A 23,855-nucleotide genomic window follows, 5' to 3' on the forward strand; every position below is an offset into this window, starting at 1 on the left:
AGACTGATATCTTCTGTAGAAAGCATAATATTCTATTCAGGTTTCTCATGAACAAAATCAGGGTTAAATCAGACATTCACCAGCTCCTTACCGAAGGAAAATGTTTCGGACCAAATCGGTCCACCTCTCTATCTATCCCTGAAAACTCCTGAATATTTTTGGCTTATTGCAATTTTTGAACCATTATTTTATAAGTGAAAAAGCCCTCTGTTGGCATAGTATCTCTTCACAACAGCAAACAACACAGAATGACAGAAATCAACATTGCAGATAGCATAGCCTCATGTATAAAGGCAAAGTTCTCCATAATAGGCTCTTTTTGCACAGACGATCATCTCACGTAGATGAGGCTATCAATTCATTTTAATTTGCGCATGCGCACATCACATTCCGATGGATACAAAATGGCGGAGCACGCAAAAATATTTTGTCGAAGCAGATGATTGTCAAATTGATCGGATTATTATGGTGACTTTTTTCTGGTAAGTAATAAATTAAGAGCAATTTACAGTTAAACTATAATTCATGTTTATGGGCTCAAAAGATTCGTAGGATTTGCTACGGGCGTTTGAATAAAAAATTAATCCTACTCGGCTCGCGTACACACACTGTGCACACATGCACATTATATACTGTACATACACTGACTGCAGTGCAATATGAGCTGACACTTTGCACTGCATGACTGCTGATAATTATAGGAGAGAGCGGACTTTGGTTATTTTTAGCAAATTTCTCTGGCAATTTGCAGCTCAAAAACAAACATTCCAAGCACGCACTCTGCGCAAAGTGTAACGCCTGCGCGCGTTGATCGAGAAATCTATCTATAAATAATAACTATCTATATCCAGGCTGGACACATCCAGTTCATCGCCGAACTTACAGATAAGATGGACAGTTTAGCATAACGGCCTGCCTATTTACGCTTCCTGAAAACACTCTTGCACATAACATACTTACAAAACCACAAATTCACTAACTTAAATTCACTAACTTCAACTTGCACTACCGACACAATGAAAAATATTTTAATTATTACCGATCCTTCAGAATACTTGCAAATATTGGCAGTTTCATAAAATCCTGCTGCTGAAAATCGTAAATTCCACAATCTTCTGTCAGATCCAGGTCAGTAATCACAGATGGGCGAATCTACCAGCGTGACAAGACCAGAGATAATAAACGATGAGAGGCCACGCCGTACAAATAGCCTGATTCACAAGCGTCGTCGCTGGCCAGATCTTCTACAGTCGTGTATCAGCCCTCGAATTAACCCACGGCACCGACGGCATATTGCCGTGGGTGCCCGCCCCCATTGCCGCAATGCCCTCAAAATATGTCCTTTACCGACGGCAGTCACTTGCCGTGCCCCTAAATGAAGTTGCCGTGGGTGCCCTAGCCGGCCAGCCCTATCCCTTCATTATAAAATCATTAACAAGTACTGGTTAAATCCCCGCAAAATTGTGGAAAGTTAAATCGAAAATCTTGAACACGATCGCTATTTTGAGCATCGTAACCCAGCTATCAATCACAGTATACACAATAGTTTGTTGTGAATTAATATTCATTACCCGTATGTAAGTTTATTCAGCCAATCACATCGGCTTTTATACATTATCTGGTTGCTAGAAATCTGACATTCTGATTTCATTTTCTCGATTGGTCAGAGAAATACATCCAACGTAATATCGACCAATCGATACGCTGTTAGTAACTAAGACTCCTCGACCTCGTGTTGTGAACAAAATCTGAGCGCTGGGCAAATCAATTGTTCTCTCGATTATCAAACATTGACTTCCCATTGCAAACCGATGGCGATACTCTTCCGGTTTCGTCTTATCTTGTACATGTGAGCCCATCTCCAGATATGTTTTGCACGAAATAGTTTTTATCCCGGCGAATTTTATCAATATTATTACCAAAGTTACAGCTGTTTCATCGCTGTTTCGAGTCAGTTTTTTAAAGCAATCAGGTTAGTTTTAGTGTAAAGTTGAGAGTCGAATTTTACTTTGGTGTCGAATTCAGCTGACGGTAATACATCTATTCGCTTTTGAAAAATTGCCTTGGTGCCCTTCTCAAATTTTCAACAGTTGCCTTGATGCCCTTTTGAAATATTACAAATTGCCGTGCTGCCTTGCCTTTTCAGTGAAAATCCACGGCAATTATCAACTTGCCCTAAAAAGTTGCCGTGCCCCTTCAGATCCTTAATTCGAGGGCTGTCGTGTATGATGAGTAGAGACCATAGAGCCCTATATAGGGCTCTGTGGAAGAAAGCGTTCCTAATTTTGAAGCCATGGATAATATATTCATTTATCACGAGAACCATATTTTTGTACCAATCACAGAACAGAATTTCACCTACTCACAGCTGTCAATCATTCTTGTGAAACGTAAGCTCCGCCTAGTATCAAGGTCTTCTTCTGCGCACTGGTTGTGCGCATTAACTAGCCTCCAGCACAAATCCTGTGCACACGATGGTTGGATGGGCGGTTTACACAATAGGAACTGCGATGCATCCTAAACTGGATCGTTTCCGTGTATTCGCATTGCATGGTGGGTAATCACCTGCCAGTTTGCGTAGCTCCACGTTCACAACAGTTTAAACTAGCGGGATACCCCCGCTTCGCGCGGGTCCCCGCTAGATGAGTAAATGGGAGCGATCACTAAAACAGGAGGAATTACTGAAAAGGTAGAATCATTGAAAAGGTAAATTTTATTTTTCTAAACCTGTTCCTTCTTGCATTTCCATTTAGCTTCTTTCTTTCTCCACGTTCACAACAGTTTAAATTCAACACAGGTAAATCCATATAAAAATTAACATGGACACAAAATTGACATAGCTTATGTAATTCAAATAATAAAATAATAAAATGTAATATTATCATGATAGATGCACGTTTTATTAAAACTTGAAAAGATTATTAAGTCCAATAATTTGTTTGTGTTAGCTTGCACGAGTCACAAAATGGCGACCCATCACGCATTTTCTGCATGACATTTGTAACTCACTGTAACTGTCCTCAAACTAGCGCCAGTGTGTCTCAGGCCTGATACGATAGTTAATATAAATGTGCATTGACCTTGTGTGTGGATAGAAGATAGAGATTGCAGTTAATTTTTTATTACTTCTGTGGTCCGGGTACGCACTGGTGAATTGCGATCGCGTAGAACTTAGAAGTGACAAGGTCACCTACTACGCACCGCGCCGACGACCAATGGGTCAACCGGCTTGTTGTCAAGTCCGTTGATCAGCCAATCAGCGTGATTGTTTATTTCTTCTGTGTGTAGGCCTACACTCGTCTACGCTTGGCGCAGAGCTCGGACCAGGACCACGGAAGTAATAAAGAATTAACTTTAGTATAACACGGTCAGTCATCGTAGCGTCTTCAGTTTTAAAACGCAGCAAAAAATTTTTTTAGATTGTCCAGTTTGGCTTCAATTTAGCTTGGCTAACATTTATGTATCTTCATGATCTTAGCTGAAGTGTTTGCTTACTTTTAACCGGAAACACAACACGGTCAGTCATCGTAGCGTCTTCAGTTTTAAAACGCAGCAAAACAATTTTTTAGATTGTGCTGAACGTCAAATTGGTCACTTAATCGCTCACTGTTCAAAATGTGACATCTACACCAATTACAGTCCCCGAAACTGTCTACTTTTTAGCCGACCTCAATTCCGAAACATTTAGTGATAGTTAAAAATGCGATCCCCAACCCTTTGGTTACCGTACCTTTGGACCGAATTTGTAGAAATCTCCATGAGTCTCTGTGTCTGAAATTCCCGGTACAAACATCGAAAATTTCACATTTCTCAGTCCCGGTGATGATACTATATCCGCATCGCTGTTTTCATACATGGCTCAAAATAAGCTAAGGTGTCATAAAAGTGTAACACACAATTATTTTTCCAGCTCTTTTCTTTTGGTCTCCAACCAGGTTTAAATTATAGTATGCACATATATCGTTCATAATACACTAAAAGAAAGATAAGTTATAGACCATTTACTTCACAAATTTAATTTTCTAGCCCTTGCGTACGTTATATTTGACAGACACAATTTTGATGATTTTCTGCAATCAAATAAAAATAAGGTATTTTGTGGTTATTTAGGTGTAGGACCTACAGCAACTGATTGTGGAAAAAAATGTGTCCAAATATTACAATAAGGAGGATAAATTGTTATAAATAAAATATGTGTGTCTGTCAAGCCATAACATACATAAGATGTCTGTCAAATGTAACATACAGAATAATAATTTGGCAAAAACAGTAGTTCAAGATGGGAAATTGAATAAAGATCACATGCAGTTTATAAATCACATGTTTTAAAACACTTTTATAAACTCTAAACTATCATCATAATGTGAACATCAAGTGATTTTTAATTTTTTTATACTTATTGCGTATGGTACTTTGGACAGACACATACAAATATAGGGTATGTTACTTGCTTACAAATGTTTGACAGACAACACTTAACAATGGATTGTGTCATCAAAAAAGCTTCTTCTCACAAAGTGATAGTGCCACAAAGCTAGGTGGAGCTAAATGCTATGTCATGTAGCATAATTAGCTGTATCACCCTAGTTTAGCAGGAATTACAGCACCGTCTTGCGTATGTTACTATTTGACAGACATTTCAAGAAAATTTTTAAAATTGTTATATGTTCAAAAAAGATGGCAGCCACTTACAAATTGATTATAATATGGAGAAATGAAGTTATTTACAATAGATTTACCCTTTAGTTTATGCTTCAAGTCTTTGTTTATAAAAACTGAGGGACTTCAAAATCAATCAAAAGTTTGACAGACAATAGTAACATACATAAGGCAAACTTTTAAATCCTTTTTGATCTGTTAACTTATAATTCATAATGCCTCTTTCTGTTTTTTTTTGATTGGTTTACTGCACCATTTTGGGAAACAGATCACATGAATTTCTATAAGGATCCATAAAAAAAATTAAAAGCTGTTGAAAAAAGGCGTCTCTTGGCATGTTACAAATAAAAGTGTAAAAATAGGCAGACTCAGTACACCGGTCGATCTTACCGTTTCCGATGTTGATTAAGATACTTCTTGCATCGATCCGAGATGCGGAAAAACCAATAGTCATTTTGTCCCACATAAATGAATAAATAACAAAAACCCCGATCCCCGGTGGACTCACCCAAAAGGTGACGTCACACCATATGATCGTCCCTTATCCTCCTTGGTCTCCGACTGACACAGGCGTGCCTATCGATTGTTCATAGCACTGTGTATCAATTTCTCGACCAAAGGCGAGATATCTGGTTGTAGTTTCACACCTTAGGTAAAACCAAACCGGTATTGTTCGACTGAGGATAGTTTTGGCGGCATTTTCTGGCGAAAAAGTGACAAAAAAGCGATCCAAAACTTAGCTACATATCGTGCGTCTGTTTGTATACGGGACACACGAGCAATTCAAAATGGCCGCTCGTTGGCGCCATTCATTTTGTTTCCCACGTAAAACAACCATTGCAGCCTGTAAGTTACAATAGATGTTTGTACATACACATTGTATTTCATGTACGGTAGGTTATTGTTGCTATGTTAGGGTGATTACTCTATCGTTATGTCTTCATTACCGTCCAATCAAGACGAGTTAATCAGATATTCATACGGTGGGGATTGGTAGGGACCCGTCTGACATTTTAGTAATAAAGTTAGCCAGTCCTTACTTTTACCACTAACGTTAGCGACCAGCCTCCGTGCTCAGGTTTGCTTACTGGGCTTGAGTCGCGGGTTGGGGGGGGGGGGGGAGTGCCCCCCCTCCCTTTTCTCCTCGCTTCGCCTCGGCCCTGTCGGGCTTGCCCTTCCCTGGTGACGGAGCGGGACCCACACCCGCTCTGTTCATGTACGGTAGGTTATTGTTGCTATGTTAGGGTGATTACTCTATCGTTATGTCTTCATTACCGTCCAATAAAGACGAGTTAATCAGATATTCATACGGTGGGGATTGGTAGGGACCCGTCTGACATTTTAGTAATAAAGTTAGCCAGTCCTTACTTTACCACTAACGTTAGCGACCAGCCTCCGTGCTCAGGTTTGCTTACTGGGCTTGAGTCGGCGTGTTGGGGGTAGTGCCCCCCTCCCTTTTCTCCTCGCTTCGCCTCGGCCCTGTCGGGCTTGCCCTTCCCTGGTGACGGGCGGGACCCACACCGCTCTGTTTCACCCACAGGGAGTGCTCACGATCTTCTAGATGTCTTTCTTTTGCTTAGGACTCTCCGAGTTCCAGCTTGCGATTGGGATAGGCTCCGTCATCGCCATAAGGCGAAGAAGAAATCTACCAAGGGCACTGGTAAGGTCGTCACGGTGGATTCTGCTGTGACAGCCCCTATGGGTCATGGCAGGTCTGCTTAAGGGGCTCCGGTCCCCGGACAAGCAAGCGGTTCCTTCGAGGACTGCTAAGCGCGTCCAAAGGCTCAGCAGCCAGCGAAAGCACTGACTATCGTCGGAGCAAAGTAGCAGGCAGCAGAGCGGTAACCACCAGCGAAAACCCTAAGCGGGTTTTGCAGCAGGAGGATACCAGTCGTCACGGTAGATTCTGCTGTGACAGCCCCTATGGGTCATGGCAGGTCTGCTTAAGGGGCTCCGGTCCCCGGACAAGCAAGCGGTTCCTTCGGGGACTGCTAAGCGCGTCCAAAGGCTCAGCAGCCAGCGAAAGCACTGACTATACGTCGGAGCAAAGTAGCAGGCAGCAGAGCGGTAACCACCAGCGAAAACCCTAGCGGGTTTTGTAGCAGGAGGATACCAGTCCTCTAGCGAAAATCCTCACGGGTTTTTAGCAGGAGGACACCCGTCTGTTGCAGGCATATCTACGGGCTCAAACAGCCACAGTAGTAGCCAGCGACGGGCAGCATGCAAAGGTACCCGGGCTTGCCTGGGTTGAACCCTAGCATGCATGGGTTCAACAGAGACGATACCGCGGCTAACGCTGTGGGTGTAGTCTTAGCAGAACCAACTGGGGTTGTCACACGGCAGCGTTCCATGGCGGGACCGCCGCGTGATACCCTGGGCCCTAGAATAGCTGCTGGCTGTCCACAGGGACTGGCTGGCGATTATTCAGGGGTTGGGCTCGCAGTCTCTCACGGGACAGCGACCCAGGTGCGATTCGGTGGCAGCTACAAAGGCGAGCTACGGCTTGACTTCAGTGGTAGCCGCTATGCACCCGCCCATAGCTGCCGTGAGTGGTCCGCCACACACAGCGACCTTGGGCGAAGCTCTAGAGGGTACAGTAAGTAGCTTGAACAGCCTAGCTGATCAACAACCCACTTATGTCCTCGAGAGCCAGCGGGCGTGGGTGATCCATTATCGTCAATGGGTCAATTACCCTCTCTTGATCGATCACTGTCAAATCAACAGGGCATAGCTCCATTGATTGGCGCTGCCTATTCAGGTGGCGAGGTGATTGATCGGGGTATCTGCAGCTCAGCTACCCGTGGTACTAGGCAAGCTCCCTCTAGCCAAGGGACAGCGGTATGGCGGGAGTACCCATACACTGCGGCTTGATCCCCTTGCGGGGAGCGCAGTGAGGCATGGGTACAGTGGTACACAGCCGGAGCCCTCACGGGCACCTACGCTGGAACCACGCATACAGCGGTACACAGCCGGGAACCCTCACGGGTACCCATGCTAGTACCGCGCGCCGGTACTGCGCCAGCACACAGCTTGATCCCCCAAACAGGGAGCGCGGTGTGGCGAGGGTACAGCGGTCCACAGTTGGGAACCCTCACGGGTACCCATGCTGATACCGCCCCGGTACCGCAGCACCCGCCTTAGTCGCCACAGTCTCTGTGGCAACAAGGGGGAGGCGGTGCTGGTACTGCAGTACCATGGGGTTACCCTGGTGGCGGATCCTTTCAGGGTCAGCGGCGGCTGGGTATGCCCCCGTGGTACCCGCCGCAGGGTGTTTCTTCCACGGCCTAGCACCGTGGCAAGTGTCGCCTAGCGATGGCCACGCAGTACCAACATCAGCTGTTGACCAAGCCAGCCGGCATGGGGCTAACCCAGATCTTGATCAGGGTAGGCCCGTGCTGCTAAGCGCTAGGACGACGGCTGCGAGAGCATCTTGGACCCAGTGGTGCCATGGCGGATACCTCAGGGTCTTGCGGAGTACTCCCTCTTCTGCTGGCAGGTAGTCGGCGAGCCACACAGTGGTTATGCCTTCTTACCCGCTTTCAGATGCCGTCCTCAGTTACCGTCATCATCGGAGCATGATCACGGATACTGTGGGCGAGGAAAAAGAGTCGGAAGCTGAGTCCGGTAGTGACATCACTACAATCTCCTTCCCCGCTGCCCAGCGAACAGCAACACTGATCTTCCTCCGGACACCCCCTAAGGGGAGTCCATGGAGGAGGACCAGGATCCTTTCAGTAGGATGCTCAGCTGCTGCTTCCTCACAGGGGCGCCTGCACTCTCATTCCCGGCAAACCTCACGGGTAGATATCGTGGGGCTGTCGAGCTCAGTAGAGCTATGGCGCCCGCGTGCTTGCACGCTTCCTCTGCGAGTAGCAGCGGGAGGACCACGGGACCTACCTGAGGGGATCCGAGAGGGACCCAGATGTCGTCAAGCGTATCACGCTCAGACAACATCTGAGCTCTTCATGAGTGAGCCTATTAGCGGTGCTAACAGCTAGCCTCAACGAGAGCTCCATGGGCCTAGCCCATAGGGTGTCCACTCAGCGCCGGGGGATGGGGCCTGCCACTCCAATCGCTCAGCGATGGAAAGGCAGGGTCCTTTTTCTCTTTGGATGCTTCTGCGCTACGGTGGAGGACCGTGCAAAGAAGCTACCAGCGGAGCACTCTGAAGAAGTCGGAAACTGCCCTTACCATGGGTAGGAGCTCCGACTTCAGCAGGCCGTGCACCACCAACAGTACCCGAGCCCACTACCTCGGCAGCACCCATTTCCGGGCGGCGCAAGGGTAGCACAGGAACAGCTGGCAAGCCCGAAGAAGAGCAAGCGCTCTTCCAAGGGAAGCTAGGCAGAGCATTCCTGGGGGCTCAGCGGTTTTTCCACAGGGGATCTCCCAGTGGGCGACCGCTTATGGCTTTCACCCAGAGGTGGGAAACCATCTCTTTGGCGCCTGGGTATGGTCAGTGGTGAGTGGGGGTTACAGACTGGCAACCCAGTCTCCCCACATTCGTCTGCACATTTCAGAGGTCCACAGTAGTGCCGTCAGGCGGCCCCCAGCGTCGGGCACTACTGACAGGGATCACACAGCTTCTCCGAAGCGGGCGATTGTCCCGGTCTACCCCCGTTCTCTGGGGTGATCTTGGAGCCATTGGCTCCAAGGAAGACTTCCAGCGACAGGAGCCCCATCCGGAACCGCAGGCTGTTGAACACGTTCTTCAGGCCCAAGAGGTTCAGAATGGGGACTCTCGCCTCGGTGCTAGCCTGCCCCATCAGGGGCATGGGAACAACATCGCTAGATCTCTCGGACGCCTATCTGCATATGCCAATCGCCTCTCAAGATCGGAGGCATCTGCGCTTCTAGGTACAGGATCAAAATTACCAGTTTTGATACCGGCCATCCGACCTGTCCATCTCTCCCAGGGTGTTTAACACTCTTGGTCAGAAGCGGTGGCAGCGTACCTGAAGCACAGGGGTGTCAACATCAGTTGCTACCTGGACGTTTGGCTCATATCTGGACGCCTCCACTGAAGACTACGGGTCTCATGGGGTTGATAGTCCGTGGGGTGCGGGACCCTGGATTTTTTGATCAGCTCAAAAAGTCCAGCATGGTCCCGACGCAGAACACCACTATTTGTAGGGGCCCAGATCACCCTCACGGAGGGGTTCGCGGTGCTCTCACCCGGCGGGTGGCGAACATGGTGCGGTGTGCCTGACTCTTGGCGAGTCTCGGGCAAAACCCGCTGTGGCATGGATGAAGGTGGTAGGCCTAATGGCCAGTATGGTAGACCTCGTACTGTACTGCCGTTTCTCGTTAGGCTTACCCAACTACACCTTCTAGCCTGCTTGCAGGCCCAGTCGTCACCAATATCCCTCGCGGTTCCGTTGTCGGAGATCGCGCGAGAGAACTCTGGTGGTGGACCCATCAGCCCAATTTGACCCAGGGTGTCAGGTTTCCTGCACCCCGGTATGTCACGTAGTGACGACCATAGCGTCAAAAGCGGGGCTGGGGGTCCACATCCACGAGACTCCGTCTCGGGCCTATGGGGCCATAGAGACAGAGTTTCACATCAACCTCCCTCGCTTACGAGGAGTTGATCGTGGAATCACATACCGTTGTCCTGACGGATAACACAACCGTGGTAGCCTACCCCAACAGACAAGGGGACTCCGGGCCACCACGATTGGGCCTGCATGCACGACACCTGATAGGGTGGTGCAAGTTCAGGCAGATTACGATGAGAGCGATACACATCGCGGGCGTCACCAGCATCCTCGCGCACAATCTGTCACGAGGAAGGGTGTCGGGACCAGCAGAATGGTCCCTTGCTCCGCAGAGTCGCTCAGAGCGATCTTCAAGGGATGTACCACCCCTCGAAAGATCTGTTCGCATCTCATCGCAATCATCCACTGCGGTGTACTGCTCAAGGGTCGCGGACCCCAAGCATTCACCGTGGGCGCTCTGTCCATAGACTGGGGAGGATGACAGCTTATGCAGTCCCTCCGATCTCACTACTCATGAGGGTGGTGGCCAAGATCGGGTGGGAAGACTGCATTGTCACTCTGCTAGCGGCAAGGCCGCTGGCAAACACCGAGGTACAAGATCTACTCCGGATGCACGGAGCGGAGGTACCCAGTCTATCACTAGAGCACCTGCAGTTAGCTGCATGGCCCTTACCAGGAGCAGCAGCGGAGGGATACTTTTCATCAGAAGCTGTTTTCTCATCGCCGGGGCTGGCGGAAGTCTACCCTCCGTGCGATATAGCCAGAGTCTGGCTCCTACTACGCTTGGTGCAATGAGACAAATAGCTCTCCCGCTAGAAACCTCTGTGCTGCTAGTTCGGAGTTTCTGACAGAAAAGTTCCAAGCAAGACTTCAGCGGGCCACTGGGGCCAGCTATAAGTCAGCTGTCCTCTCCATTCACCGAGGATTCGAGACGGGTCGCCTATCATAGCCGATGGTTAGCTTATTAGTCTACGCCTCGACGGTATGTTCAACGAGTGTCTACCAAAAAGGAAAGTGATCCTTCTAAGGGATCCCAACACAGTCTTAGATTACTTTAAGGGTCACCTTTTGACCTTCCGTCCAAAAGCGGCGCTTAATCGTAACTCTCAAGATGGCTTTCCGGTTTGGCGTTGGCTTCGGGACGGCGGTGCTGAGTTGCACACGGTCTCGAGGTTAGCTTCCGTGTTCACAAACACTGGAGCGACACTGTTTCGGCGCTCTGTTCTTGTGACTACGTACGGGCGCGGCGCATACCGACATTCGTCCCTCTCCAATCCCCAGGGTTGGGCAAGGTTCGGCTGAAGCCAAAGATAGGCTGGGGTGTCCGATAAGGCGCTGCAGCACTATTTCTTCCGAACACAAGCCTTGCGAGGGACTCACGACCGCATTCATCACCCTTACAGAGCCTTTCGGTCCAGCCGCTGTCGCAATGGCTGGTCCAGGTGTTGGTGGAGCCCGGGGGATCGCGACGGTTTCGCGTCCCACGACCCACTCGACCACCCGAGCTATCTCATCATCTTGGGTATACCGTTCGGTTGTCCCTTGAGGAGATCTAGCAGGCGGTGTCCCGGAAGCCACCTTCGCCCTTCTCTACGATACTTCCGTTTACGTTAGTAATCAGAGGCGGGCGGAGGTTTACCGGGACATTGTTCGGCGATCATAATACGGTGGTGTACGGGTACCAGGTTTTCAGACTATACAGAATACTCAGCATGGTAAGAACCAGTGTCGCTATTCTTAACCACCAAACTTATTAAGTAAGGAGGTTTATGTCTGTGATCGCGTGGTCTTTTTGTTTTCCCCGACCGTTGGGGAAAATATTTTCTGACCTCGCGAAAACCATCGTTACCGCTCCCGATCCCTGATCAGATGCTGACCAATCTTGTACCTCCATCCGTCGGTTACTTGCTAGATCGATCTTTCAGATGTTGATGCAAGAAGTATCTTAATCAACATCGGAAGCGGTAAGATCGACCGGTGTACTGAGTCTAGTCCCAAACAGAAATGTTTGGTAGACTCATAACGGTCGCGATCTTACCTTTCCGATGTTGATTATCCCGACCCCGCCACCCCTACAAGTTTGGTCCGAGTAGGGGATCCCAAGTCGGATAAGGGATTTATCATATGGTGTGACGTCACCTTTTGGGTGAGTCCACCGGGGATCGGGGTTTTGTTATTTATTCATTTATGTGGGACAAAATGACTATTGGTTTTTCCGCATCTCGGGATCGATGCAAGAAGTATCTTAATCAACATCGGAAAGGTAAGATCGCACGGTTATGAGTCTACCAAACATTTCTGTTTGGGACTATTTTTACAGCTATTTTTTATTTTTTTTATTATTTAGAGTGAAAGGATTTTACTTAAATTGTGTATGCTATGTCTTTACTACCTAAACTTGCCACTAAACTAGCAAATATTCCATTTCTATAATTATTATTTTAAAAAAAAGATGTCAAAATATATGGCTATAATATGACACCTTAGCATATTTTGAGCCACATGAATATGCATATCTCTGACCCCTGTAAGTTCAAAAACGTGGCGTTGATTTCAACCAATCCGATCCACCGATTGTGACCTTTTCGTGAATATTTAATAAGCAGCTTGATACTGACGTCATATCTGAGGTGACAGGAGGCAGCAGATACCATTTTGGTCAACTGAACTCGACTTGTGCGTTCTTTTGGTTGACATAAATCGAACAAAATTTTCAATAACGGGTAATAGTAGGATTTCAATTTTTATTGAAGCAGCTATTTTATCAAGCAGCTTGATACTGACGTCATATCTGAGGTGACAGGAGGCAGCAGATACCATTTTGGTCAACTGAACTCGACTCGTGCGTTCTTTTGGTTGACATAAATCGAACAAAATTTTCAATAACGGGTAATAGTAGGATTTCAATTTTTTATTAGTGAAGTTACTTGTAGTTTTGAGGAATGACAAAGTTGTTTTTGGAAACTTAGATGTTTGTTTCAACTGATGATGTAGGATCGCAAGGTGAGTGAATTCGTGAAGAGATTTGCTTGTTTGAGTGATAGTAGGATACGGGATGTAGGCTAGTCCTCTGTGTTTGACCGGCTCCGACGTCTCAATTCACGCGGAATTATTCGTACCTGCTAACCAGACAGCAATACTGTGTATTGCTGTATGGAACCAGACATAGCTTCAATTTAGCTTGGCTAACATTTATGTATCTTCATGATCTTAGCTGAAGTGTTTGCTTACTTTTAAACACAGGCGCTGAAGTACAAATTCCGACCATATTATGAGTCCGTTTAATTCTGCAACCTTGCTTGATCAAAGATGTTTTGACAACTGCCAACTGCGTCTGTGATTAAAGATTTGAGAAAATCCAGTGCTGGGCAAATCAATCCATCTCCCGATTTGCAAAGGTTTACTTGTCAATTTTGTCATTGCAAACTGATGGTGATACCCTTCCGGTTCTTGAACATGTAAGCCCAGCACTACACGTGTTGATCACCTATTTACAATGCGGACTGTGCGATGTCTGGCGATCACTCGAGAAAAATTGGCACAAAATGATGTTTTTCGTGAGTAAAGTCATGATGAATTGATGAAGGAATATACCACATGGTGTCACTAATATGTCAAGGATAATATCCTCATATTTTTGAGACAATAATTAACTTGAGGAAGAAGTTTTTATTCATATGCATGATATTGGGGCCTGTATGCCAACCGTGTACATGTACCAAACAAGGTACGTTACATGAGCGCAAATCCTTCCACGTTCTAACTTTCGTATCACAAGCTATCGGTTGTTCATACGAAAGTTAGAAATTTTCGAACAACGCCTGCGGATGCGATGCGCAGTGCAGTGGGCGCACAATCCAGTGACCTAAATTTGATTGATCTGCGCAAGTTGTTTTCACAGGTGCTAGGGTGTTTTAACCGGCATGGTGTTGCTCCGTCAAGGGTCGCGCTAGGCTGCGTTTTTGCGTCCCGGACCCACCAAAACCCGAATCTCACGCATGAATATTGCAAAAGCAGTGAGTTATTGCGTCCCGTCGTACGCAACAAAAATTCCCACATGTTGTTTTGTAAATCCAGGTGTCATAAAACTAGGCTCAAAAGTTTCCTCAACTTGCATTATGCACATCATTTTCGAAGCAACTGAACCCCTGAAATACCAAATTATGGCCTAATTTACTTCAATAATTAATATTATGCACAGTAATACTGCTTTGTGAGTGAAAATTTTGACAGCAAAACAGCTGTGATGCACGTTTCTAAATTAAACTTGATTTTTTTAAATGCTTTGTGTCATTTAAAATAGGTTTTTTATTAACTGTGTAAATCAAAGGAAAATAAAAGATTCGGATGTTTAAGATTCAGCACCGGCAATAATAAATTGTGTTTTGTCTACTTATTATCTCCATAGAACAATGGAACTTTTAAATTTGGTTATTTTCCTTTTTAACATGAAGCTAATATTGAACGACATTGGACAAATGTGCTTAAATGACGTTATGAAGTTATTTATAACTGCATAAATTCTCCACAACAGGCCTCAAATTTTAATTTATGGGGGCACCCACTTTCAAGGACACTGGGCAAAGACAAAAAAGGGCACCAAGGCCAACAATTAAAAGCAAAAACAAAAAGTCGTAACATTGCCACCTTTTTTATACCAACTATGACGCATGGCCAGCTTCAACGCATTAAAGCGATCAACTTAAAACTTAGTAGGGTGACAGGTTGTTTGCATATTTATGAATATTAATTACTTTATTTGCATATTTTACTTTTTACTTCATTCTGTAGCTTTATACAAAATATTTTACCAATGAACTTTGTGAAAGAGTGTGATCATAGTTTGTGTCATATTCTGATGTTATTTGCAATTTTGCATATTGTGCATATATATGACTTCATTTGCATATTATTATGTTACAAATTGTATTATTTTACATTGAACTTTTTAAAGTTCAAATCAAAATTTGTTATTTACAAATCTTTGTTGTGGGGAAATCAAATTACCTACAACATTTTGATCTTTGCACTTTACTGACTTGTTGTCATCTGAATTAAAATATCATTAAATATGCCGAAACAATCGGTGACATTCATGGTTGTACCTTCATCAGCCAAGTCTCAATTGAATCAAACTGCAAAAGGTCGATTTCCAAATTACATTAGTAGTTGCTCCTTAATTGATAACTAGAGCATCAAGCACATGTTGGACCGACAAATAATTGGATTTTGTCTTTTCATGAGAGAGGCATGGTGTCCAAGTTAACTTAAATTTAAGGGATCGTATGGTGACCAACGTGCTTTGTATTCCCTGTCTCATGGGCAGTTACGTAATTATGTAAAACCAAATAGTCAAAATTTGAAAATCTGTTTCATGTAATTAGCTGTTGAAAGTTATTGTTTGAATTTAAAAGCACATACATGGGACCGACAAAGAATTGGATTTTCTCTTCTCATGAGAGAGGCATGGTGTTCTAGTTAACTTAAATTTTACGGATTGTATGGTAACCAAGTTTACTTGAAGGTACAGGAGCTTTGTACTCTGTCCTATTACATTGTTATAATAAAATATGGTTATACACATTTTTGTGTTTTTTTTAATTTCATGAACAAAATTGACACTGCACTATAACACATGGACAATTAAGTACAAAGGTAATGAGATTTATTTGAGCTTTTAAAAGTGAAGTGGTGAATCTCTGGTTACTTACAGTGACATGTACTTTCAGAGATTATAGATTTACATTAGGTAAAAGGTGATTGCAATGCTGTTTATTAAAAATTGTTATCATTTTGCTGCCAAATTACAGTGATTTATAACATCAATTAATACATTTTTGTTAAGTTAAGGGGGTACTACACCCCTAGCAAATTTTTTGCTTATTTTTGCGGTTTTCTCAAAAATTATAGCGCATTGGTGACAAGAAAGATATGTACCGTATATTATAGGGGCAAGGACTACAACTACTGCACTGAAAATTCAGCAACTCAAGGCAAGTAGTTATTGATTTATTGATTAAATATTGGTTTTCCCTCATTTTTGACTGTAACTCCACAACTGTTGTCTGTGCTGAAATTTCCAGTGTAGCAGTTGTAGTCCTTGCCCCTATACATATCTTACTTGTCACCAATGCGCTCTAATTTTTGAGAAAAATGCAAAAATAGGCACAAAATTGGGCAGGGGTGTAGTACCCCCTTAACTGCTTCATGAGAATGTACTATGATGATATAAACACTGTCTACACACAGGTTATCATTGCATCATCATCATCATCAATATTGCACATTATGTGAATTTTGTTTCCCTAACAAATTGAATTGATTAAGAATTTTCTGTGTTATAGGTCATATCACACAAATTTAATTAAATTCAACAGGCTAATTACATGAACTGAATCAACCGATGATAACATCTGGGTCCATTCAGTATTTCTTTTTATGGAAATTATCAATTTATCTTGAAGTGGATCGGGGAATTTAATTTTACTAAAAATGTGAAATATTATTAGAAGGTTGAAATGTAGGGGTGTGTGTGTAGTGATAGAGTGATGAAATTGGTGTGCGCAAGGCATTTGTGCTACATTTGTACATGTCCAAGAAGAAAACTGGTTACTGATTTAGTGATTACGTTTTAACAGGGCCTCGGATTCGATGAGAATCACAGAATCGACTCTCGTAAAATTTGTTGCAATAATCAACTTCTTTCATTGAATCATGCAGTGAGTAAAGTAATTCAGATGTTTTTGATTCTCGCAAACTGGAATGAAACTGAGGCCCTGATTTACATATCATCAAAGCTAGACATCTGACCCTTTTTTAAAATTTAAAATCAGGATCGCAATTCTTCCATGAAGGCTTTTAGAAGCCAACACCAATTTACTGTTCTCAAATTAGCTTGCACTTCTCTTCATCGGCTCCATTTGTGGAACATGGTAATGGGTATCTAGCACCTACACACAGCTTTGCTATTAAATGGGCTATTCCATTTAAAAACCACACTACCCCTGTGGAAGATTTTGGAATATCTTCCACAGGGGGAGTATTTTTCAAATTTGTAATTAGTCAGGGTTAATCATTTTGAAACCCATACTCCCCCTGTATTATGCCTTTAATAATATCTTCAACAACTGGAGTGAGTATTTCAAATGGAAGTTACCCAACTGCCTATTCTATTTGAAACTCATACTCCCTCTGTGGAAGATATTTCCAAAATCTTCCACAGGGGTAGTGTGGATTTTAAATGGAATAGCCCAATGTGCAATTATCAGGCATCCAAGCAAGCACATTTGGAAATCTCGCCTGTGGATGTTGTGTTTTGTACAGTACTGATTGGATTTAGTGTCTGAATTTTCAAGTAGTAAAAGCCAATTTGAAATGGATAGCAATCGGAGAAAGGAGATGGAACTAGTTTGTAGCGATGTGTCTCGCAGTTATTTAAATATTTTTGTATGCGAGGAAATTCTAATTTGACAATATTTGTTTAACTTGGGTGGACCAGTGGTTGATAAGCCGCAATATGTATTTTAAAATGTGACCATCAGTCACAAATGGGTGATAATGTTGGCAAAGGTAGTTTTGAGTGAAATTGAGCCCATACATGTACACATGTCATTTCATCAATAAACAATAGAAAACAAAGGATTAACTCAGATTATTTTATTGAATCTTGCTAATATAAAGCAATTAGGGATATGTCTTTTGAAGTACAAATTTTATCGTAATAGGAGAATTTGTCCAAATTTCTCAAAACTGAAATTTTCAACATTGCAATATCCCATCAACATAAATAAAGGTGTCTCTTATAATAGGCCCTTGAAACTTGATTAACGTCTTTTTCCGTCACCTGCACATGTTATGAAATTTTGCTGTGTTTGTGAACCAAGAATCCGAAAAAAAAATTATTATTTGATAAAATTGTACTTATTAATCATATATTGTAATAATTCTTTTTTTTTCAAATGATTCATGGTGTTCTTCGAAGTGAAAACAGGCTGCAAAATCATATTGTTTGTTTACCCAGGTTGGTCCGTGAGGAACACATGCTAATCCATGGAAAACCATGGACCGTTCCAAGCTCATACAAATGCACAAGCCTGGATAGCCAGTGTAGGCTAATATATGCATGCTGGCCTAGATAGCTTTGATAAACAAAGCAAGAAATGGAAGAAAATAGCTAGGAAAAAGAGAAAGAGAGAAGGCCACTCCCAATCACAATTGTACAATTTTACTCTTAGCCCTTACTTCGTGAGAAAGGAAACTGGAATTCCAATCTCAGGCCCCGATGCAAAGGCATTTTTTAGAAGCAGGGAATAAACAATTCAGTCTTCGGTGATCCCTTATTCATTTCACTAGCTTAAAATGTCTTGTTTGCGTAACCCTTGGTGCCAAAAGGGTTCATTTTGTGAGAAATGGATATCTCCAAAATAATGAATAATGAAAAAGTTGCCTCATAATGAGTATGAGCTGAAAAAAAGTGACAGGAAACAGGAAATTGAGTTCCAAGGGTCTAACATGTACATGTACATGTATGATATATTTAATGTAACAGAGTCCAAATTTCACTTCACTGCGAGAATTAATCTTGATTCTTGCAGAATAAATTTGCGGGAATCATTTGATTCTTGCAAATCAACTTCTGTGTAAACTTCAAAAGTTCGAGAGAATCAACTTTGCGAAAATTCTGACCCTGGTGTCAGCAGCTATTTCATATTGTGGAGGGACAGCATTTCAGGGAGTTGGCACATACAAAAATATGACTGCTAAAGATTGTATGCTTTATAATTGGCCAAAAAAATGGGACTCATAACATGCTGTATTGATATAGAATGGTGTGCATGCAGTTGGACTTATCGTAAAACACCTTGTGATAAAACCCTGGTAAAAGTCGATTGAAATACATTTTGTAAACACATCCCGAAACACGTTCCCTAGCGTCGTACCAAAGAGGAAGGAGAAGATGGGAGGAAGCCTCGGGCTGGCTATCTACCAACTTTAATTGGATAGATTTACAATAACTAGCTTGAGTACGTCTGAGAGATAGGTTCAGTCATCAGTGGCTACTTCTAGTGTGCATCCTAGGCAAAATGGATGGCTTATAGCTTGTTTTCTTATGTCACAGACCGATGTATACATTGTATGTAGCCCAGAGTGATATGAAACGAAAGTATTTTGATACTCGGCTTAACCTTTAGTGCTTTTGAATTTGAGGAATTTAAGCACATGGAACATCAGTGTACTATAATGTATTGTCAAATGTCATATAGGTAAATTTGGTTTTTGGGTGACATGATTGATATACAGCCTGATCCCTCACTTTATCCCATCAAAATGCAGATTTTGGTTTCAGGTGAAAGCTCATATTTTTCTCATGTGAAAGCTCATATTTTTCTCATTAGCATATTATTGAAATTAGGCATTCCAAATCAGTATATTTCAAGAGCAATCATTGAAAAACTGTCAAATTAGTCTTGACTGCACATGGTATATACCATGTGTGATTTGAGACTAATTCAACAGTAATTGTCACCAGTTTGGAACAATGTAGACTACCTAGTACAAGGAACTTATACGATGTCCTCATTCACAAACTGATACTATCTGTCCATCGTATAAGACTGTTACCGTACGGCAATGTGGTGAAGGAATATTACACAGTCAAGAATAGGCTCCATCATTTTTTTATTATGATCCTTCCCAGTCTCCCGAAACATCAAAACATCAAAAGCGTTGCACTTATACTTACTTAAGACTGTCCTTTTTCACACATAACGCAGACAAAGTAGGGCCAACTTGCCTAGAAATGGTCAAATTTTGGCAAGAAATATCTCTGTGTAATCCTATGTAAGTCCCATATCACATCGTTATCGGCGATCAAGGTTTTTTTTTTCTTCTGAAGTTTGGTTGGTACCCACCAGCGTCATGCATGTGACGTGACACAGCTAAAATAATCGACCGGGAATCGGGGATCGTTAAAACATCAACAAATTTCAAAACACAGAATGCAGTAAACTTAAGGGACCTAAAATGAGCGTTTATTGCGTTTCGACAGTATTTTTTGTGGGACATGAGAGCACCACAGACCTATCGAATTGCATTCTGAATACTGAAGCATGTCTTTCTGATATCAAATAATTTTCATTTTTGAAAATCACAATATAATACAAATTTTATGACAAATTATAAAAATTTGATATTTTTCAAATTTTGATATATAACAGTCCTCGAAGTAAATTATATAAATCTAATGACATATTCTTAAAGTGTATGTAGCAGGGAGGAAAAGCTGACGGTCAATTGAAAATTTTGACCTTTCATATTGAAGATATGGATTTTTTCCCAAAAGACCTAATTTTTTTTGGTGTTTTGGGAAAAAAATCCATATCTTCAATACGAAAGGTCAAAATTTTCAATTGATCGTCGGCTTTTCATTCCACCTACCACCTACATACACTTTAAGTATAAATCATCAGATTTATAAAGTTTACTTCAAGTACTGTTAAATATCAAAAATATCAATTTTTAATGATTTGCCATAAAATGTGTATTAAATTGCGAATTTCAAAAAATCAAAATTATTTGATATCAGAATGACATTCTTCGTATTCAGAATGCAATTCGATATGTCTGATGTGCTCTAATGTCCCACAATAAATACTGTCCAAACGTTCATACCCAGTCCCCAGCCCTTAATGGCGAGCGGTCCGAATTTTGAGCCATACAAGTTTATGTGGTGAACTAGTAGACTACCAGCATCATAATCACTGTGTAATTGAATAAGTTACATAAATTTCAAAAAACATTTACATATTCTTTTGCATGAATGCTTTTTTTTCAAATGTGAGATTCTGAGGGAAAAACCCTCAAGAGTAAGTACTCACAAAAAGACATGAGTGGTCCTTCCTTGTTCTATTATAATCTTATTTTCCTAAAGCATTCAAAAATCATGTTTTTGAAAAATCTAAAAAAAAATAAAAAATATCAGAAATTGAGGCGGTTACAAAATAATAATTTTTGTACGGCCCAAGATAATACTGGTACTAGATATTTCCTGAAGCAAATGTATGGTAAAAACTTGTTTGTGTTTTTAAAAAGATGATAATTTTAAAAAGGTTGGGGTATGACAATTTTTACTATGAAGGGTGCCATAAAAGCTGGAGTAAAAATAAAAGCGGTGGTGTATGACCACATTGCACACTGTTATATGAGTAGTGGGGTCGGGCAAGCGGGGGGACATGGTGGACAAAGTCCATGGGCCCGAGGGTTCAGGGGCCCCAAGCACGCAAAGGAGAAATGAAATAAGCGCTGGTTAGAGATGCTAAAAGGCAGGGCCGAATTTACCTGGGCCAGGCCAAAATTTGGAGGCCCCAAAATGGCTACATCTGTAGTATGATATGCGTGGAGAGCGCAAAATTATGCAATCTTACCATATTTTTGTCCAAAACATGGTGTTGTCTGTCGGGACATTATAAAGAGGAACATGCACAGGGCAATTTCGGGGCCCCTCTGGCCCAATGGTAAATCCGGCCTTGCTTAAAGGGCCCGCACTGTTTCTTGTCCATGGGCCCCCGAGGCTCTTACTACGCCCCTTTGATGGGGTGTGTGTTTAGCCTTAGGGGTGTGTATGTGGATCAGGGATATTCCAGTGATTCTTTTCAAAACTAGGTACCTTTAAAGTGTACATGTAACTGATAGTAAAATGCATGAGTGAATACAGTGTAATTGATTATTATGAAGTTAACAAAATAACCAAATTTACCAAATTGATGATACTTTCAAATCTAGTGAAAATTGAAAGTATAGCATTGATTTCATCATTCAACTAAAGTCACTATTATTTCTAGTATTATTCACTAGAAATACTGCAGGACATAGTACAAGCATAAACACAATTACACACATTGGCATCATTATTATGACACAGGCTTAAATCCAATTCATACATAGAGATCCCGTAATATCAGAGCTATCACTGCAGCTGTAGTGGTGCACACGCGGCATCTAGACTTCATATACGTGCATTTCCTGTCGTCTCTCCCGGGGAAGTCAGAAAAGTAAACCAGTGTCGCTTGAACACAAGAGTAGGAGGAAAATGACTTTGCTGCCGCAAATTAACCAGTTTATTATCGGTGACACCTTTTGACATCGATGGTACAGCTATGTTTTCAGTGATGAACAGTGCTAGTGCCGGATGATCAAGTTTCTACTGAGTGATTGATATTAAAGATGTAAAATGATGTGTTTATGAGATATATTTTCTTGCTCATCTATAAACTGAATGAAGTGTGGAAAATGAGTTTGCCATCAGCTGTAAATTAACCCATCTATTCCCAACAACTGTTTTCCAGTGACACCAAGGTAGACATGTGTGATGTTTTCAGTTCCATTGATACAATGTGAAGTGAACCAAATTCTATGACCGGACCGGATTTACCTTTTGAATGTTTCTTCATATGTGTGATTTGTTTTTCTACTCTCTCTCTCTTTTCAAGTGAACTATATGAACAGCAGTGTTGCCGAACATAGAAGTGGGCTAAAAATTGATCTCATTTCATCTATAAAATTGATCTGTAATTTCCTCAGCACATGTTGACACCAGCTTGCATGCTAGATCAATGTTTACATTTTTACAAGGATCATGTGAATAAGATGAGATTGATATATAGCTGTGTATTTATGCATCCTTAATTATGATATTTTTCTTTGCAGAATCTTTCCCTTGTGGATAATTAAGTCCGTCTAACCTCAAGTGCAATATAGTAGCAATCAAGAACCTTGACAGCATGGTAAGTAAATCTTTGGTTACATGTTATGGAGATCTGTAAAAAATAAGAGAATATATGAAAATAAAAATGTTACAAAACATCACTGCCTGTGAAAACCTGAAATGTTAACAAGGAATAAATTTATCATGGATGTACTTGTTGTAGAGTTAAAATAACTGAAAATGAGAGCAAATTGACATGTGCATTTTTGCAATATATTTTTATATTATCTTTATTTCATATCCATTTAGTAAAATAGCTTTTAAGTTAACATTGAATATTATTTCTGATCTCAACATAGTAACATGATTTGTGAGAAATCTGTCACACTCCTCTGGCCAGTATCACGTTGTGCTCCATAAATGTCTTGACAATGTGTCAAACAGATGCAAAATTAATGAAGTCATGTATATTCATGAAGATGTCACAGTTACAAAAAAGTACTCATTATGTGTTGCTTTCTTTATCATCATAAAAATCTCGCAAAATATTCTAGACTTGTTTTCAGCTCTAGATTGTCGTCTTTAATATTGGCTTTAAAATGGCTGTTAACATTTCACGTTTGCGTCATCCTAGGCAGGGAAAAATGGGAAATCGTATTGTCATTTAGCACAAGAGAGTCATACAGGACAGGAATGGCTGCCTTCTGTGATTTTTTTAGGAAGATTATATATAATTTATAAAGAATACAGCACTTAGTAAATATTCATCTTGTGATTCTTGTCTGTATGTGGTTGTATCTAGGTGATATTTTGAAAGATAGCTGCTGCTTTCTGAAACATCAAGTACACCATTTCATGAGGCTTACCAACGGCGTGTCCAGGATCTGTTCCTGCAGGGGTGGGCTCAGAGGGGCTTTCAGAGTTATGCAGGGGGCTTAATGGCTAAAATCGCCAAAAAACGGCCGATTTTACATGATTTTTAACAAAGTGCGGGG

General features: G+C 42.2%; 1 protein-coding gene across 1 annotated transcript in view; it reads left to right on the forward strand.

Moving 5' to 3' along the window:
• The first annotated feature begins 394 nt into the window (after window positions 1–394).
• The window catches only part of LOC140136959 (kinesin-II 95 kDa subunit-like), a 105,574-nt gene continuing 82,113 nt past the window's right edge, over window positions 395–23,855 (forward strand). The window contains 2 exon segments of the mRNA XM_072158622.1: window positions 395–482; window positions 22,863–22,939. Of these exon segments, the coding sequence (XP_072014723.1) occupies window positions 22,937–22,939 (3 nt within the window). The 5' untranslated portion in view covers window positions 395–482; window positions 22,863–22,936.

The sequence above is a fragment of the Amphiura filiformis genome, chromosome 17, assembly GCF_039555335.1.
Source record: "Amphiura filiformis chromosome 17, Afil_fr2py, whole genome shotgun sequence".
NCBI lineage: Eukaryota > Metazoa > Echinodermata > Ophiuroidea > Amphilepidida > Amphiuridae > Amphiura > Amphiura filiformis.